Here is a 19,961-nt window from a genome sequence, read left to right as displayed (position 1 = left end):
TGACTCCTGGGGATGTCCTGTGCAGGGCCAGGGGTTGGACTCGATGGTCTTTGTGGGTCTCTTCCAATTGAGGATATTCTATGGTGCTATTAAAGTCAAGAACGGAGGCTGAGGGATCAATCAGGGTGAGTTAACAGCTAAGGAAGGGGAATCAGACATTGATGATATGGGAGGGTAAGGGAATACAATGCTATAGGAATCTGAATTTCATTGGTCTATGAGTATCAAACTCTTTTTTTTCATTACTGTAGGCAAACATAAATACATAAAAGTTTCAATATGCTATATTTCAACATTAAATGTATAATGAAATACATAATGTTTTCTGGTTCTTAATGCATATGCAACTTGTTTCAAGAGACTTATATAGACTGAACCTTCAATATGGGTCTTGCTTCACTGTCAGAATCCTCTTGCTACAATTAAAGCAATTTTGTTTTTTACCAAAACAATGCATGTTTTTCTCTCCTACAAAATTAAATACGTAATTTAAGACCAAAAGCAAATGTATCTAGAAAATTATGACTCCTCATCTGATCTCCTTTTAGGGTGCAGGGTAGGATGAGCATTGCTCTGGGGCTGGTGGTGTAGAGGTGTGGTCATTTATAACAGAGTAGTTATAAATGATAACACCCATCCCTGCCTCAGGTGCCTCTGAGCAATGCTCAGTGGGGCTCTTCTACAGAACTGTCAGCCAGTGAGGAAAGGAGCTGCTTTCCCTGTTGGACCTGAACCGGGCACTTTGCAAGAGCAGGAACTTAAGTTCATGGAACTGGAGGAAATCTCAGGGTAGAGAAATCACCTGTAGAATATTTTAGACTTCAGAAACTTGCAAGGATAAAATGTCAGTCACAGAAGTATTGTTTTAACCCATATTAAGGCTCATTTATTTGCCTACAATATTTTATTTTTCTGCTGTATCTGAGATATATATGTATATAAGTCTTTTACAAAGATAGACCTCATGTTGTAGCCTTCTTTTCCCATTAAAAAATGGATTCTATACTTGCCAATGGGATAAAATTCTCATTTTCATCTCTAGATGCAAATATATCCATAAGCCAGGATAAAACATTATCTGTCCCGATCACACAGCCAGTGTCACTCTGTGATAACACCTGCATTTGAGAATTTCTTTATATTATATTTTTTTTGCTTTACTAATCAAGCCTGTTTAGAAAGTTATCAGGCACCTTGACTTATGGTGAAGGTCTGACTTTGGCAGAAGTACTGATTTACATCTTTTGCCTGCTCCAGTCTATCAGCAGGGCTTTCTGTGATGATGTTGGAAAACAGACCTTGTTTAAAAAAAACCAAACCAAAACAGCAAAACAAGTGAAACACACACACAAACCCAAAAAGCTCTCAAACAAATGAACACTAAATTTACCAAAAGAATTTTGCTCTAAGTGTATCCGTTGTCCAATTAAATTGAAGGTTTGGCAGCACAAAAAAATAAGAAAACAAGGCTTGGGAAGAAAATTAAAGAGGGGAGAAAATTGTGGTGGAAGGGAGGAACTGTGATCTTATTAATAGTTTTTTATTATTATTTCATGCTGCTACTGGTGCTGAGAAAATGTATATGGGTCTGTTCAGGCAAGGTGGAACAAATTGTGTGAAGCAGTGCAGTGCCCACCTGGGATCAGAAGTTTATTTTCTGTGCTTAATACAAACTTAAGAGCTCAACCTAGATTTTACACTTTTATCACTTTTATTAATTCTTTAGATCAATCACATTAGAAAACTGTAATAATTTTTTTTTGTGTGCAATGAAGGAGAGAGAATGCTTTTTAGTTGTGAGGCTGTCTTTTTTTTTTTTTTTTTTTTTTTTTTTTTTTTTTTTTTTTTTTTTTTTTTCCTTTTGGCCAAACCAGCATCTCTCCTGAAAAATTGTTTGGTTCCCACTAGGGTGCCAAGGAGAGGTTTTTCACAGCAATGGGCAGGGACAGCAACAGACTTGAGGCTCAGCTGGAGCACCTGTGCAGTCATCTTAATTTTGAAAATGTATATACTGGTAAATGACAGAGCTCCCTCCCTCAAATACATTTAATCTGGAAATTTCCAAGCAGCTTATCTGCTAACAATCTTTTAATATTCTATTTATTTATTTAATATTGTTGCTTGGGCTGCTCATATAATCAGATAAAGGTCATTAAGCCAAATTTATGATTAAATAGGATAAAACTATTTATTCTCTTTACTCAGCCTATTAATGTTATAGCTTATGCTGACTAGATGTCGATATTTCAAATGAAGTTACTACATTTTTCAAATATCATAATTATATGAAAAAGCTATATTATCTCATTGTGAGGATTACTTTCCACTACCTTATCTGCCATAATGTCTGCACATATTGGCCTTCAGATTTCCTCGTGCTGCTAACTGCAGACATTCCTCTAAGTCTCCCATCTGGTATCTGCATTAACCTCCACATAGTTTCATTGTGTTATTTTATTCCTTAAGTCATTGTTAAGGATTTAAGGGACTGTTTGTCAGGCTTTTTCATGTTCGCTTGCAAAATAAAGTATCAAGTGTTTTCTTTTTTAATTGCAGCCAAATTGTTTGTGATGTGAGACTGTCACAGTGGAAAGCAATTGCTTCATGATTCTGGAATACATTAAGGAAAAAGTATTCTTTCAAAACCCTGTTCACTTAAATGGAATTGACTTCAGCAGTTATCTGAAAACTATGGATCCTTGCAGGCTTCCTAGTTTGGGAAAATCAGACCTTAAGGCCACCCTAAGGCAGAGTGCACCTCACATCTCCTTCCCTTGTAAGAGCTCTGTGGTATTTGAGTGTGCTTGTGAGCAAAGCTCCTGTAGTTCAGGCTGTTAATTTTTTTTGCCAACCTTTTTTCTCCTTTCAATTGTCTATGACCTTGCCTTGAGAGAGGCCTAATTAGAAGCTTGTAAGGGCCACAGCTAATTTGATGGGGTTTGTGTAAGTGCAGACTGCAAAAGGAAAGCTGAGTTCCTCAGCCAGGCCCTATTGCCGCAGGTAGCTGGGCAGCTAACTCCAGTTTCTAAGGTGTCTGACATAGATCTTAACCCATCCATGCGTGGTAGAGTCTTAGAAAAGAAATGGTGATGTGACCAGCCTAATGCAAATGGCACTCTCCTAGGCTGGATGCTGAGGCCGAGCCTCATTATGACAGACTAGTGACCACTTGGCAGCAGAAAATTTAAAAATATGGCAGAAAAAGGTAAATTTCACCCATAAAATATTTTTTGGTAGTCTATTTGAAAGGTTCCCAAGTAGCTACAAAGCAGAAGCACAACCTAGATTTAAAAAATTATTTATTTGTCCTTTTTATCCTGAAATTTTCTTATAACTAAACTTCCAGTTCTTGGTAAGAATTACTGTCTAACTTCAGCTCCAGACTGTCTGCTGTCTTGACTCCCTTCCTAAAGAAATTGGACAGTTTTCTCCTCAGTGCTGACTTCTGCCTTCCCCTTCATTCTCCAGGTTTTTGTTTCCTGTTCTCTCAACAGCTGGTCTCAATTTCATCATCCAAAACTTCATTTCTCTAGGCAATCAGGCAAATGAATTGTCTTCATCCATGTTTAAAACAAATTCATTCTAAATTAGTCTGTGCCCCTTCAGTGTCAATTTTCCATGACTACTACAGTCATTGAGCTTTATGGCATGAACACAAGCAAATATTAAGTTTGAGGGCTTAAATGTTTTTCAGTGAATTTTAAATTGTGGGCTACATCTTCAGCTGTGATCTGAGTCAGTAGGAGTCTTCAAAGCCAAATGCTAGGGTTTATATGATGTGGTGACAACAGTAGCATTGTGTGCTTGTTCCAGTTGAAGAGATGGACTGTAACTAGTAAAAATAAGTTTTTAAGATTATTAATATTTTGTTTTTTAAAAAATTACTTAAATTACTCAGCTATGGAACCAAGAATGTTAAATGTAGCTAAGTATCACCTCATAGTAGCCTGGGGTTGGCATAAATGAGCTTTTTGCTATTTTGTTCTGGGATAGTTTGAAAATTATTTAATAATCATTACAGTAGTAAACATTTAAATGTGAGATACACTGAAAAAAATTGTAGTTGATTTGGAGAACCTGGGAATCTCATGCATCCATTTAGTTTGAGAACACTTCTGAAACAGAAGATGTATCTCTGACATATGACTCTTCACCTGAGGAAGTCCAGATATGACTCTTAGGGAGTCAGTCAGCCCCTGAAGCAGTGTCTTGGCTCCTCCTCTGAACTATTCTCCAAAGGAACCTAATTTAGGCAGACCAAATTATTCCTCAGAAAAGCCTCACTATCTGCACTCAGTACAAAAGGCATAAAAAACCTATTCATCATCTATTTAAAACTCTTATGACCTTATTCTACCTGCAATTGCTTAGCTGAAGCTTATTTCACAGTTCTTAACAGTCCCCCCTGAACAATTAGGGTACTGGTAAATACTGTCAATCTTTTGCTTAATCTTTGAAGCAAAATGGAAAAGGAATGCATGAAGTATTACTTCAGTCCTATGTGTATATTTTGGGAATGTGGTATTAGATGATGGAAATATTTAAATCCTTGTCAACTTGATCCAGTTTGATTTGGTGATGAGGAAGTTATCATTGTGTGGTGCTTCTGTGAAGGTAATTTTGACTCTGGATATGTCAGGAGACTGTAAGTGTCCAAATAAAACAATTCCACTGAACAGATATCTTCATCACAGGACTTGATCTCCTAGTTGGCTTTTTAGAGAGAAGTAAAATGCTGAGAAAACACGAACTGAGTTACTTTTATAGAGATCAGTACTGCACATCCAGGCTAAAGTATGTTGGCAACCTATCCACAGATGTTTTATTTCTATTTTCATCTGCAATACAGTCAAATAAGCACTCATTATTTCTGTGGGGTGGGAATGGGGGTGGGGGGTGTTTCTATAATAAAAAGCTGGTGCTAAGTCTGACAGCTTCAAAAGGAAGGCTTTCAGCATCTTTCAAGTTCCCTGTCACTTGCTATCCAACTGCTGCTGTGGACTAGTGTACCAAACAGGTTTCAGATGGTTTCAGTGATGCTCAGTGTTTCATTTACATTTGTAAAAAAGTGTCCTATTTATCAGACCAGGAGTGTTTTGCATATGCTTTTTTTATAGCCAGGAGGATTTGTATTCATGGCATCATGAGAAAAAAACATCCTCGAGTCCCTGCTCCCTGTGCTATTTCAGCTCTCTTCTTCTGTGCTGCTGTTGGTGCTTTAGTTCAGGCTTCCCTGATGTATCAGTGGATCCACCCTCAGGAGCTTTATGTGGCAGGGAGAAGTATCCCAGCTCTTGATTATAAGAGACTGACAGATTGGTCACGAATGCTGAAGACTAGCAGGCACTTTCTACACTCAGCCTTTACAGAAAATGCTCAAAATAAAAAGACTTGGAGTTGGGGTATGGAGCAGGGGGAAGGCAATACACTGTATCTTGTCAGCTCCTTTTCTATTCTATTTGCCTACTAGCAGTTTTCATCTCATTTGAATAGGAAAGAGCACTGGCAAGTGGAGGAGACAGTCTGCTACTGGAAGAAGATATGTGTGACAATGCATGGGTTATGTGGAGCAGACATTTCATCCCAGTTCAGTTGTAGTTATCCTTTCTTTAAAAAGATGCTCAGGAAAGAGTATGAATCAGCTTTATGGAAGCAAGATCCATTTTCACATTATAGAACAGGAATAAGTTTTAAATTGCAGATGTCTGTTTTCTTCCTCTTGTTAATTTCTGGACTTATTAGTGGTTAATATTTTTCCTGGAAGTAAAGCCTTGGAAGGCTTTCATTGTTCCACAACTTGAGTATGACCCTTGCACAGGACAAAGCATCACAAAAACAAGTTAGAAGCAAGGAAGAGAAGAACCCTCCAAAATATCCTAAGAGGCACGCTGTCTCCTATAAGACAGCACACTGTAGGTGGAAAGAATTCTCCATCTTAACTCTGGTTTTTGTCATCTGTCATTTGACCAGGAGCTGAGTCACACTAATTTGAGAAACTGTCAAAAGAGAAAGAATTCATCTCCCACATAGACACATGACTTTACTTGGACGCTGAACATTTCACTTCAACAGCTGAAATGGTAAAACAATGCAGAGAAACAAATCTTAAGTTGGGTAACCTGAACTGTCTTGTTTTTAGTCATGCTGGAGGTCCTGAGTCAATACCCTGAGTTGGCTACCTCCCAACACCTCAAAGGCTTAAAGCGGCTTCAGGGGTTTCCAGACTCCACTTCTGTTGTTAGACTGCTCAGAATTTAACCAATCTTCCTGTATCATGACTTCCAAATAAAAATTTCTCCATCACTCTTCCCCTACAGATACTTATACCAAATTTATGCTCCCCAGCCCTTCTGACGTAGATAAAATTTTCTTGCAGATTTTGGTCAGGCTATTCAAACGACGCTGAAAGATGGGAGATAATTCTGTAATATTGAATTGTAGAGAGGAAAAAAAAAAGACTAAATATTGATTTTTTTTGTTTGTTTGTTTTTTTTGTAGTTCCAAAATATGTTTGTCCTTTGCAAAAAAAAAAAAACCCAAAAAACCAAAACAAACAAACAAACAAAAAAAAAAACCCAAAGAAATAACTAAATAACTTCAGATTACTTTACACCCTGATTTTAGGTAAATTCAAATTGGAAAATTGTGCATAGACCCTAGACCCCAGACCCCAAGTGGTACAAAAGAATTAAAAGCTGGCAACGAATCTTGATTACTATGGAGATAACTGGATAAATAAGTTAAAAAATTAATGATTCTAAAACTGAAAGTAATTTCAACTGCTGAAAGATTTTAAAGCAGATAATAAGTGTCAAAAGGCTGGTTATACAGTGAAATGCTTAGAAAAAAACCCATGAAGTACATATGAGTGATTTATATAACTGAGTTAATTTTAAGTGAGTTTCAAAAAAGAAAGGAAATGTTTAAGGAAAATGTTTCAGGGATGGTTGGGGTTTTTTTTGTAAACAACTACTTCTTGAGATCAATGGAAAAAATTTGTGTTCTTTTGAAAATTAATTTCAAAAAAAGCAGTGTGTATTCAAAGGACTTCTGGAATCTATTTTAAAGACTGAGAGGTAAATTGCACCTTTAAAATATGCAAATAAGGTGTTTCATTAATAGTCATCTTGTCCCTGAAAACTGGACTGTAATATGAACCCACTTTCTCATTTACACTGTTATCCTCATGTTATGCTGATATGCTGGTATCTTTAGTGTTACCTGGTAAAATTTGTATTAAAAATTAATATCAAGTGTGTGGATAATGACAGTAATTACTTTTCTCTATCCCAAACATCCAAATGCTCAGAAGGCATAAATATAGATGTTTGCGTGATTTTTGTCAAGGTGTCCTTGAATGAGAGGATTTAAACCTCAACAGTGTTGCTTGGGCCCAAGCCAAGTCATGTGTCCTCATTGGTCTTGAGGCTTTTCCTGTGAATGCAGCTGTCACTCTCCTCTGCAGAGTATCCTAATGGAATGAGACTTCTCTGTCCAGTCCCTGTCTAAGCCTGTGGATGTGTGGCTCAAGCTATAGGAACCCCCAGCTATTTAGCACCCCCCCTCACTTGAGCCAAATAGTTTTTCATTGCTCCAAGACCACCCTGCAAAAAACGCCCCCCCAAAAAAACCAACCCAAACCCCTCTTAATTATGAGATTTATAAAATTATATATTAAGCAAATTACCTCGATTAAAAATATATACATATATCTTACTTAAATTATGTGCAAGGGGATCATTGCCTGCTATATTTGAACCTTCTCGATATGCACAGGCTTGGTTGTTGTGGCAATGTTGATAAAGCTACATTTTCCAGTCATCAGCTGTATCAGTAGAAGCATATTGGTGCACATAGAGGTTGTTTCCCCTCCCTTAGGAAAAGTGGGATATTAGGATTAACGTTTCCTCAGAGATTTTTGCAATTGGACTATGGCTGTACCAAATTGCTTGCATTTTTCTCATACTCCTGATGAAAATTGCCCTGACATTTAAGTATATTCATTAGGATGGTCATGAAAATGCAATGATAATGGTGCAAAGTAGTTCCACCTCTCACAAAACAAATGGAACACATTTTCATATGGTTTTGTCTATTTAATGATGTCCTATTTATCTTAGACACACATTCTGTCCCTTTATCTCTGTTTTCTGATGTAGCTGTTAAGATCCTGGTCATCATGGGCTGTGCCTTGTCAAGGAAATATGTGTAATTACAGGTGGACTGAGTACAGCCAAGGAGAATGTATCATGGCTGAGTTCTGCCTCCTTTTCCATCAATGGTATAACAAATTTAGATATCTTCCTTTGTTTTTGCTGGTAGTTTTTGAATTCTCTGGGCTTCTTCTGCTCTAAAGTTTCTGGGAAGGAGAAAGACACCAGAAAGCATGATATCTTAGAAAGTCATGCCTCACTCTACATAAGTGGTTCAAAAACTGCCATGAGCCCCGGCCTCAGAAGGAGACTTTAAAGATCAGATAAATACTTAGCTTGGGATATGTTTTCTCAAAGCAAACTGAGACCATCTAAAAGCTTGCCACACTTAGAATGGATGATCCTGTTCTTGCCAATATCCTTGTACCCAATTTTGGCACTCACTTGACTCCTTGGTGAGTGGATTCAATCTGCTAAATCCTCTGGGCGGAGTGAGACTGCCCATTTGGGCAGCAGTCAGCTCTTAGATTCATTCTGCTGCATCCTCTACCAGTACCCTTTCCCTCTGATTATCCTGACATGCTTCCTATGCTGTGTCCTTGTCTCCCACTGGTGTTGCGTATCAAACTTTCTAGATCTACATTTATTCAACTAGAATGCAGTTAAATCAACCTTTCCGCACAGAGCTGCTCCACTGGGGGTTTTGTGGACAAAAACAAAAGGTCTGTTTCATCTGCAGTCACTTTTCTTACTGTGGGAGGCTTCTCTGCTTCCCTGTGCTGTCACCCAGCACTTGGAAGGAATTTCTAGTCTTACCTTTTAGAGCATCTTCACCAGCAAAGATGTAAATCCTTAATTCCTTGCTGTGACTATTAGTGTGTATTTTCATATTGTTAATCCTATTTCTCTTTTGGTTGATCATATAGAAGACTTATAAAGTGCAAGGTCTTACTATCAATTTTTTTTTGCCTTGGGATATTAATTACTGACCGCTCCCTAACATTTCACAGGGCTGGTCCATTGGAGCATTTGGCCATTGTATAATACTTCCAATTTTTGGCTTTTAGTAGTAGACCTTTTTGTTCATGGCTGAAACTAGATTTACTGCTAAGTTAAGCTGTTTCTTGAACTTCAGAAAAAAGGGTTGGCTTTGATATTTGACAGCTAAATTCAGAAATTTTACTGCACTTGATAATTCTTTGGCAATTTGTTCCTTTCTGCACATGTCACGGTGCTTCGCTTCTCAATCTGTAGATAAGGAACCTAAGATACAGACATGCAGTTACTCATTTCTTTGCTCTGATTAAAATTTGGATTTTCTCACTGCTTTGTTTCTTCTTTGAATAGCTTCCCTCAACCTAGCATCTGAATTGTTTTGGTTTGTTTTTTTTTAACTAGCCTATACTCATCCTACAATTCTAGAAAAGTATTAAATTCCACAACAGTGCATGCCACTGCTTCTCCGAGTTTATGGTATAGATTAAGGTGCACAAAATATCTTAATGAAAAACTGTGCATGCACTTACAGGAGATGGACTTGTTAGAGATAACTGGGAAGAATGAACACCTCGAAGTTAGGGTGGTGAATAATGTTAATGTGTTTCACAAGGTGGAAGTTTAACAAGCTCAACCCAGTGGTCCTGGGGAGACCTCTGTCTCATTGAGTGTAACACAGTTTTTAAATCATTCTTGAAAGAAGAAGGGGCCAGAAGCAGAGGAATTACTATTTTAAAGAAAAGAATGAAGCTTCTACAGGCACTGCACACCTTTGAAAGATGATGCATAATACAGCAGGGGAAACTTTGGAGGGAAACTTTATAAGGATGGTGGAGCTCTTGCTCTGTATCCGTCTGAAGAGGAGAGAGGAATTCAGCTGCATAAAGTTCCCCAAGGCAGCCATGTCCTTCCAGGGATGAGGGAATAAATGGGTCCTGGTGGCTGGAAATGATTTGAAGAGCTGTTCCTTGAGAAGGCAATCTGCACTGTGATGGCACAAGGGAGCTGTAAGGGGGTGGGAGGAAGGGAAGAAAACAGGCCTACCCCCAAGCTTGCTTTCTTCTTAGTTCCTTTGGAGGGGGAAGCAGATGGGCAGACAGCAGCAGCTCCTCCTCTGTCTTGCTGCTCACCTCATTGGTGCAGCAGGGAAGGTTTAATTGCTCCTCCTGGCATGGGAGACCTTCAATGTGTTGTTCATGGAGAGGAAAGGAGGGGACTGTGATTCTGCTCCACAGATGATGAAGCTCTTGGTTCATCATTCCTGGGTCTGCTAACCCAGCAGCTAAGCAAAGCACAGCAATAACTAGTTCATGACCATGGGGTGCTTCTTCCAGTTTCTCTCATGATATATAGGAGAGAGAGCCTGTGAGAAATAAAAAGGAGTTACCATAGACTTTGGAGAACTTTGTGCTGAGGTAAGTTTGGGTGGAAGCTTTCAGAGGAAAGGGAAAATGAGTAAGATGAGAGAGGGAAAACTAAAGGCCAGAGTATGAGATGTCTGTGCTGTGAAGTAGAGTGATACGTTGAACAGCAGAAGAAATGAGTGGGAAATAAGTATTCTGAGGGCAGAGGATGATAAAAGTTTGAGGGACCTGATGCTTGTTGAAGAGTTGGTATGAATAGAAAGTGATCAGATCCTTGCAGATCCAGGAGCAAATAGGAGATATTTGAGGAAGAAGCATGTCCTTGGGAATGATAAATATTACTTAATTTGCTGTAGTGATTTGGAAGAAGCAACAGGAGGGGCTCTGAAATACATGCAAATTTAGAAGCTGAAGGAGTAGAACATAATTGCAGGGGTTTTGACAAAAAAGATATTATAGAGATAGGTATTTTGAGAATTGTGATATAATTTTCAAGAAAAAACCTCAGAATCTGAACATTTATAGGAGGAAATTATTATGCTCATGTTGTATGATGCAGTTTTGCGATTGAAAGCCAGACTCATCTGTCTTCAGAAAATTATCCAATTGTTTGATATTTGGACAAATACTAATTTAACTTTCTAACATGTGGAGAAGGTTTGGGGTCTTTTTGTTTGGTTGGTTGGTTTTTTTTTGGTTGTTTTTTTTTTTTTTTTTTTTTTTTTTTTTTTTTTTTTTTGTTCATTTTTGTTTATTTTTTTTTTTGTTTGTTTTGTTTGTTCCCTGGGTGTTTTTACAAAGGACAGAACATCGTTGAAAATAAGGGAAGGATCTTTAGAAGAAATGTTACCTTTACTGAATCTGTTTGCAATGTCTCAGGTGTCTCTTCACAGAAATTTTGGTTGCTCCTCCTAGCAGCCATGAAATAGGAGAGTATAGCAGAAGGTCTAAAGGGAAATGGAGAGTAGAGGCAGGGATTTGATAGAGAATGTGGAGAAAGTGTTGATGATGAAAACAGAGAACTGATTAATTAGGTACAGATAACATCAAAAGAGTTGAGGGGCAGAGGATAGATTGAAGAATTTGGTTTGTTTGTTTTTTTTAAAGAATGGGCTAATAAAAAAGAAATTGTTTCTTGGACATGTCCTATGCTGGTAACTGCTAGGAAAGCATAGGATGGCTTGGGGTGTGAGAAGGTGTGGAGGAAGTAACAGATGCTATGAGGAGAGAAAATGTCAATTACCAGAGCCCAAGTGCTCCAGCTGTATGGATGGCCTTTCCTGCTTGGACAGGTCGTTATTACAGCCTATGATGGTCACTGAAAAGAAACTCTGTCTAAAGAAGTCCTTGCAGAGATTTTCTTTCTCTGGATTTACCATGTGGAGATCTACACTGTGGGGCTGTAGTTTCATGTGAAGGAAGCCTGTAAAGTTCATTTCCTAAAAGAGTCTTTTGTCTCTGCCTTTCCAGTAACAAAGAAAGTTTTTGGTGCTAAAATAAGTGGTGTGATGTACCGTACTTCTAAAGCTGTTAAAAGGCTCTTAACAGCTCTATAAAATACTTGCCACCTCCTCCTGTGCTTTCAGAAAATTTTACTCCAATATTTATTTCACTGGCTTATACGGAATTTCCTCCCCTTTAGAACATAAGTTGTTAATTATTTCTGGGTTGTCATGATCAACTCCCCTCCAGCTATTAAAATGTACTTGCATTGTAGTTTTATTATTGCTTGCAAAATATTGGAAAAAACAATTTTGCTAGACAGTTGAATTTGAAATATACATATTGACTCGGCAATGCAAATGGATCTTTTATGTTAATTTCCTGCAAATATTCAAATGGTGGAGTTTTACGGGAAAAAGCACTCATAAAAGCAAGTCTTTATGAATATTCACTGGAAGTGAATCTTGAATGGTACACTTGAGCCTAATCTTTGAAAGTCATGCTGTGTGGGCTAGTTTACACAGGTCACTTCAGACTATAGCAAAAATTGCAGCATTCAACTACTCAGCACAACACAAACTGGAGCTAATATTGGTTTTAAGGGGTTTGCAGAACGTGATACAAAAGTAAGCTTACAATACACTGCAAAATTCTGCATTTTTTTTCGGAACTCTTTATTAACAGATGACAAGGCAAAATCGATGAGCAAATTCGGTATCAAGACTTTTCCAACCGCTAATGAAAATATTTAAAAGCAATTGTGAAGGTGCAGAACACCCATGGTATTTTACAAAAGAAATGGATTACCTGAAATTCTACCTCAGTCATCCCAAGAATTATGATTCTAGGAAGTTATTTTAAATTTTAAATTGTCATTGCATTGTGGATGTATAAAAACACACATGCAATTTTGCACTGTTTGTGCACACTAGCTTTGTACAATTGTAGTTTTGAGTAAGTTTATAGCTGTATTCCCTTCATTCTCTTACCTTTCCATCCTACCAGAGGATCATTGTTGCAAAGTTAAACACACTGAAATTTGACAATGGTTGTGTTAAGCTTGCCTTTTATGCAAACTTCATTAGCCCCTGTGGTTTTACCATCTTTAAGATGATGTTCCACTGAGCATGTGCAAATAGGTAGGTTTGAGGGCTTATATTTGATTTTAGGAGGGTGACTTCTCATATAAAAGTTTGCTTCAGAGCATTTAAACTTAAGACACGTGGTGTTCAAATTTTCTAGTCAAGGCACAGGCTGCTGTTGAAAAAAACAGGCTTTATGGTTTCTTTTTCTCAGCAACCTGCCCTGACCTCCTAGAGCCTCTGTGTATCCTGAGACTTTCTGCTATCTGTGGGTTAAGAAAACAACTGCTATGGAAAGGGATTTTTGGATAATGCTACCTGCCATGGATAGGGTGTTGAATCATTAGGATCAGGTGGCCAGTTATGTCACAATTTTCTGGTGCAGGTCAGATTCTCAATGACATTGGGGCACCCCAGGGGCTAATGAAGGCTTTCTTTCCTGATGAAATGAACTAGTTGTAACTAGTAAATGAACTAGTTGTAATTAAAAGCTTGAAGCACTCAAATTATATCACTTCCCTTGTTCCACAATTCTAGTTCTGTTAAATGGGCATAATGTATTCTTCATGAGAATTCATTGCATAATAATAGCATACTTATTTTTTGGTCTGGTAGGATTCCCTGTTTTCATAAATGTATGTTAAACAGCCTTCAAAACACTCCTGTGAATAGGGTCTGTATTTCCCTCAAAATTACTCTCAGGTTGTTTTTTTTTTATTATTCGTGGTACATTTTACATTGCATGCCTCTTCTTGGTTGCAAAGGCTTGGATGATTTCTCATTGTTTAACCTCCTGCAGGTATTTTATTGATTATACTCCTGATGGACAACAATGTAGTGATACTTGACCTGGGTAATTGTTGGCCTGCAATGTGGTTTTGCAAGGTTTGTACTGCTGTCTTGTGTATTTGGATGAAATATGCAAAAGGAAAAATTGTCATTTCTGCTCGTTATTTTGGGGAATAGAGGGTATAATATGAGTCAGGGCCACTTTCCCAAACTGACCACTATTGAAAGATGCAATATTCTGTTTGGGAGGTGGTGAGGCTGTCAAGTATTGGCAGAAATTAACAGAAAGTGACTTTTACAGGAAACATATCCCGACTTTCAGATATCTGTTAGACCTGCAAGGCTGCAAGAAAGGGATGGAAGCAAGCAAAACTTGATTTTACTTATTTATTTCTTTCTTTATTAATATTTCACAAATGCCAAGAAATACACACAAGCCAGTCTGGTGCCTTTCACCACTTGGTAAGCTCCTGTCTCTGTCAGGTGCATGTTCTGTGGTCATAGCTGTTCCCATTCTTTGATGTCCTGAGATGGCAGCTAATATCTAGGATTTTATTACCATGTTTTCTGTCCTCTCTCCTGTGTGTTCCATAAGACCTGGTTTGTTTTTGATGTGCAAGAGCTCTGAGCGTCGCACTGTCAACAGCACTGTGGCAGCACGTGGTCTGACTGTATTTATCTGGGAATTCTTTATGGGCTGAGTTATGCATTGTGCCTCGGACAAATGTTTTTCCCCCAGCCCTTCTGTGGTAAACAAAGTTCTTTACATTTGAATACTTTAGGGCATGTAATTCTGACAACAGAGCCGCGATGCTGACTGACTACCAGAACACGAAAACACTGCAAAATGACTGATAACACTTCAGCAGGAATTACTATTTATCTTTTATGACCTAAGGAAAAAGATCTGTATTAAAGCAGAGATGTTCCAGGAATGGTCAAGGAGCTTGTTTGACACGGGATGAAGGCCTTGTTAAAATGCATTAAGAGTTATGACAGGGGATTGTTTCGTGTGTTGCCAAAGAATTTTGTCACCGTGCAGCCAGCCAAAGCCCAAACAGGCTGAGGTGACAAGTTACTGGAGGCAACAGCAAGGAAATCGTAGGGAAAGACACCAGCCACGCTGCACCTCCCATAATAAAGATAAAACTTATAGATGAAAGATAAAATTTATATCCTCAGGGGACGTATTAATTGGTGCTTCTCTGTCCAGAACCACACAGGTAAACACCCCTCTGTAGCTCACGCTCCGCTCACCGACGGCACCTTTGCTCGGAGCGCTTCCAGAGGGACAAGCGGGATGGGAGAGGGCCGCGCCTGAGGGGCGCTCCATGGCGGCCCAGCCCTGCTGCGGGGAGCGGGCCCGGCGCTGTGGGCGCGGCGTGTCCCGCTGTGTCCCGCTGTGTCCCTGTGCCCGTTCCCCGCCTCCCGCCGGGCGCGGCGCTGCCGGGGCCTCCCGCCGGGCCGGGGGCGGGCCCGGGAAAGGCCGCGGCGTTGCCGGGCGACGGCGGCGTCTCCGCGGGGAGCGCCGGGCTGTGCTGGCCCCGCCGGCTGTGCTGGCCCCGCTCCTCTCCCGGCCGGGCCACAGCGCTAAAGCGGCCCCTTCCCGCCGCTGTCCCGGCGCTCGCTGTTAGAAAAAGGCGCACACGGGACAGATGGGGAACGTGGTGGTTTTAATCAGCTTTGCCGAGCGCTGAGAGGAGCAGCAGCCGGCGTGAGGTGGGCGGCGGGGTAAGGCGCGAGGGGACGGCAGGAACACGGGGAGCGGGGTGTCCCTGGGGAATGGCGCGGTGGGAGCGGTGCCAGGCTGAGGGCGGCGCCGGGGGCCGCGGGCGGGAGGGCCCAACAACCCGCCCGAAACCCTCAGCGGAGACTGTCAGAGGCCCGAGTTGCGTGAACCCGGTTTGCTGCCGTGACCCGAATTCCTTGGTGTGACACACAGAGCCAGGTGACGCGACAGATCCGGGATAAACCCCGCTCGGCCGTGAGCCTGCGTGCCCTTGGGCCGCCCTGATCCCTGGCCTTGGCCCGGGGAATGTCCAGAGGTGTGCAGGGGGCCTGCTGGCCGGAACCTGGACCGAGAATTCAAACCCTTGAAATCCCCAGGCGGGGATCACCTCTGTCGATGCAAAAGAGCAGGTTCCTCCTACGGACTGTGTCTGTTTTCTGTGGTTTGCAGGTCCCGGCTGTCAGCCACGTGCGTTTGTTTCCCTGGCCAGAAGATGTAGATGTCCCTTGCGACTGAGTCCTTGCATGGGCCTTTTGAGGATGAAACGCTACATAAACTCTTAAAGCACAGCACCTGAGGACATTGCTACCGACATGGACATCATTATTTATTTATGTTTGCTTTAATCAGGAGGAGCTTTTTTGTAAACATGAATTGCCGGGCTCTTTCCTTGAGATGTCGTTTCTTGTTTCATGCTATTGAAACATTATTCTTAACTTATTATGATTCCTTTGTGTTGGTCAGCTCTCAGGGACATTTCTCTAGGCTCGAAAATGTGGGAGCTTTCAAGAACGTGTCAGTCGTGCCAACTCAAGCCACTTGTGGGCTGCCAGACCGAAGTACTTTTTGTGATAGCTCAGTAGATGTCCAAAGTATTATATCCTGCACTCAGAGGTTTTGTGTTCAGGAATGTCCATATAGGTCGTCGCCTTCGTCCTACAAACAGCTTCTTTCAGAAGGCCTTGGTGTCTGTATCACAGAGGACAAGAGGGACTTGCATCCAGGGTCCTCCAGCAATGCTACCAGTTTTATTTTTCATAATCACAAGGATTGCTTCTCTACTCCCCGTCCTCCAAGGCTTGGAGCTTCATTTACGTTAACTGTATGGTTGAAACCTGAGCAAGAAGGTGTAATGTAAGTAGTATTGAAGGTGTTTACTTTCCTGGTGCTCTTAAAAAAATTGATCGTTGTAGTCACGGTCATTATTAGCAAGGTCTTTAAACTTTTAAAAGGTGTGGTGGGAAACTGTGACGTTTATAGAGCCCTATTTAGGTTGGGGTCTTCCCAGATGTCAAGACAAGTGGCTTCAGTTTCAGTGGCATTGACTCAGCTGATAGTCCAATGGCTTTCAGTGTTCAGAACTATTCATACACAATGTGCATGTCTTTTCTCGAAAAGAGAAGTGTGTTTTTCCAATTCACATTTCTTCTAAAAGCTGCTAGAAAATTATGTTGTCACAGGGTTGTGCTGTTGCTGCTTTCATAATGAAAAAATAATTATCTAAGATGTTGGGACTTCTCCAACACAAGTTTGTCTTAAAAACAAACGAGGAAAGCCGCCAAAATGTATATTTTGGAGATGTAGAAGAGAGATCATAATATTCCTGGAAGATCTGGGAGGTGTTTCCTGACTGGCAGATTGTGTTGCTGCTTTAACAAACGATTCCACCATTTAAACTGCTAGTGCAATTTTACTAGGTGCTCACAAAATAGAGGTGGCTAAGCATGCTCCCTGTCCTATTTGCCTACATGTTGCATTTTCGGGAAATACTGCTGCTAGAAGTGACCTTTCAGCTTGACTGGGCCTTACTATAATGAAAAACCTGCTTTTTGAAAAATGCATCCTGCAAAAAAAGTTCTGTCATCTATCACAAAATGCAGAGCCTCCTACTCTTTCTTACCTTCGTTGTGCAGATCTCTTTAAAATAAAGCACACAAAGAGTATAGTTTGTTCTTTCAGACTACATGCCACAAATGATTTTATCCTTGTGTTAGTAACTTATTCTTAAAATGTAGCTAATGATCTGCTTTGTTGAGGCATTCTGGATACTTATTTTGCATGCTGATGTGAAACAGTCACTTGTCGAAGGGTAGCAAAATCATCAGAAAAAATAGAAATATCTAAAGTCATAATGTGAAATTATAGTATGTTTTATGCAGTGATAACTATCTTAAAAAACTTGACCTAACTGTAGAATTTGTGGTTATGGAGTGGAAATAAATGATATCTGCAGAGCAAAAGGGACTTTTGAGTTGAAGTTAAATAATTTCAGCTGGCGGTATGTGTAAGGGCATCTCTGGAGCTTTGGCTTATGATTTTCTACATAATGGTTGAATCTTGAACATCAGAGAGCCCATTTCTGGTGTTTTCCCGTGCCATGAATTCCTGTCCACGCACACGTGGGCACATCAGAGTCTCCTTCAGCAGAGCACAAGCCTAACTTGAAGCAGAAGCATCCTGCAAATTTCCAAGCAAGCTGTTGCAGCAATGTGTTGAACGAGATCTGTGAAAGTCTTTTGTCAATGGGATGGGCTTTGATGCATGGAGCCTAAAACAATGAAATGTTATGTCCTTAGTTTCAAATGATTAAGTGCTGTGAAGAAACCAGACTCTACTGATGACTGATAAGCCATGGACTAGTGTAAAAGATTAGCTTCCAATTGCTGCTGTGTTAATAACTACACAGTGTACATATTCCTCTTCAGCGGGTTTTATGGATCACTTTAAAATTTAAATGTTTTTATTCAATTTTTGTAATAGATCACTTCAGTCTTATGCCTTGTGAGATTTGCTGCTATTCAACATGTAGGAAAGACAATGGTAAAGCCCAGTCCTGAAAACTGAAGATGGACAGCACTTATTCCAGTTGTCAGGATGATATGCCACTGTCCAGGTGCTTTTGTTTCAACTGGCACAGAAGGAATTGTGTTAATTTTTCTTTTTTCATAAAAGGAATACTGAGCTCCAGTTCTGGTGAAACAATTGTTGCATGTGAATAGTCATTGAAGCTTGACTCAGAAGGCATCTTACAAAAGGGAAATAATTTACCAGCAGACTAAGATGTTCTCCCTGTTTTTATACTGCTTTAGTGAGTCCTTCAGGTTGGCAGATGAAGTTTGACATACTGGATGTCCTACATTTTACAGTCCCTTATGGGGAACTGTCCCTGTTACATGTCATTTGTGAGACCTTTTAAACCCCATTATCACAGCAGAGGAACCTCACAGAACTGAGATGCATTCTAACAAAGTATTTGTGTTCCCACCAAAGCTGCTCATTTTGCCAATAGAATGATTGAAAGTTTAACAAGGTGGGTTGTTTTTTTTTTTTACTGGCAAAGTGCTCTTACATCAAGTACAGCAGACCCCTGTGTTTTGGATGTGCAATACTAATGTGGTTTTGTGCTGGATTTTATATGGTCTGCCTGTGACAGTGTGTGCTTGGAAAAGAAGCCAGAAGTGTTGCTGCACAGTATCCCATTACATCCTGTGACATTCTGGTAGGCATGTCCCCATGTAAGAGAATAGCAGGATTTTTGTTAGAAGTTACAGTGCTGGCTGAAATGAGAGAGCGATGTGAGGATCCAAGTCTGAAGGCCCTTTAAAGATTGCACATAAGCAGAGTCACCAAGAATTTTCATATACCAAGTTTTCTTAGAGGCAATACACTTGGACACAGAGAAGAGTCAGGTCATGTTACAGATTTATTTGAAGCCCCGATGTTCTTCTAAGATGTTTAGTAGAGATATTTGTAGGCATGCTTTTAAGTCACTGCATATTGAAAATATTGAAGAAAAGCAAGAGTGAGAAAGCATCGACATTTGTACTCCAGTCTTTAAATTTTCTTTCCCTTTAGGCAGTAAGTGAGCGGAATTCTTGCCTCTGAGTTTCGTTCTTTCCTCATGCTTTCTCTCTTGCTGCATGTGCTCATCAGTTGATATAATTGCCTTGAGTAAGCCTGTGTGTAAGCATTAATACAATATAGGAAACTGTATATGATAGCCCTTCACAGGGGAATGGGATAAGAATATGGGTACAGGCTTTGCATATGTGAGTAACCATTACAGGGACCTTATATCAAGGTAGTGAGAGCTGGAGCAAGTTCAGCTGCCCAGAGGATATTGGTGATGGCAAGAAGTGAGCTGGGACCTTTTACAAGCAAAAGGATCAGCAGGAATGGCCTGATTGTGAATTGGGTAGCACATAGATTTTTTAAACTTTATTTACTAAGCTACTAAAATCATATGGTGTTACTTATTATCCATTCAGATGTTATACATTAGGAATTAGACTGAAAAGGGTGTTTGCCTTAAGATACTGTGCATCTGCTTTTGAACCAGTGCAGATGTTCCCATTTGCTCCAGTTCTCTTTTTCTCTTTGAAAGCTGACCGGGTGGATTTGTCTT

At 40.0% G+C, this 19,961-nt stretch overlaps 1 protein-coding gene across 1 annotated transcript in view; it reads left to right on the top strand.

Moving 5' to 3' along the window:
• Positions 1 to 16,169: 16,169 nt before the first annotated feature.
• Positions 16,170 to 19,961, top strand: part of USH2A (usherin) — a gene marked incomplete at its 5' end in the record, with an annotated part of 372,289 nt that continues 368,497 nt past the window's right edge. Inside the window, one exon of the mRNA XM_083856830.1 lies at positions 16,170 to 16,690. Coding sequence (XP_083712956.1) covers positions 16,170 to 16,690 — 521 coding nt within the window. The remainder of the gene's footprint in view (positions 16,691 to 19,961) is intronic.

This window comes from Zosterops lateralis (genome assembly GCF_965231275.1).
Source record: "Zosterops lateralis genome assembly, chromosome: 3".
Lineage (NCBI taxonomy): Eukaryota > Metazoa > Chordata > Aves > Passeriformes > Zosteropidae > Zosterops > Zosterops lateralis.
The sequence above is the reverse complement of the archived record's forward strand: the minus strand, read 5'-3'. Positions and strand labels throughout refer to the sequence as shown.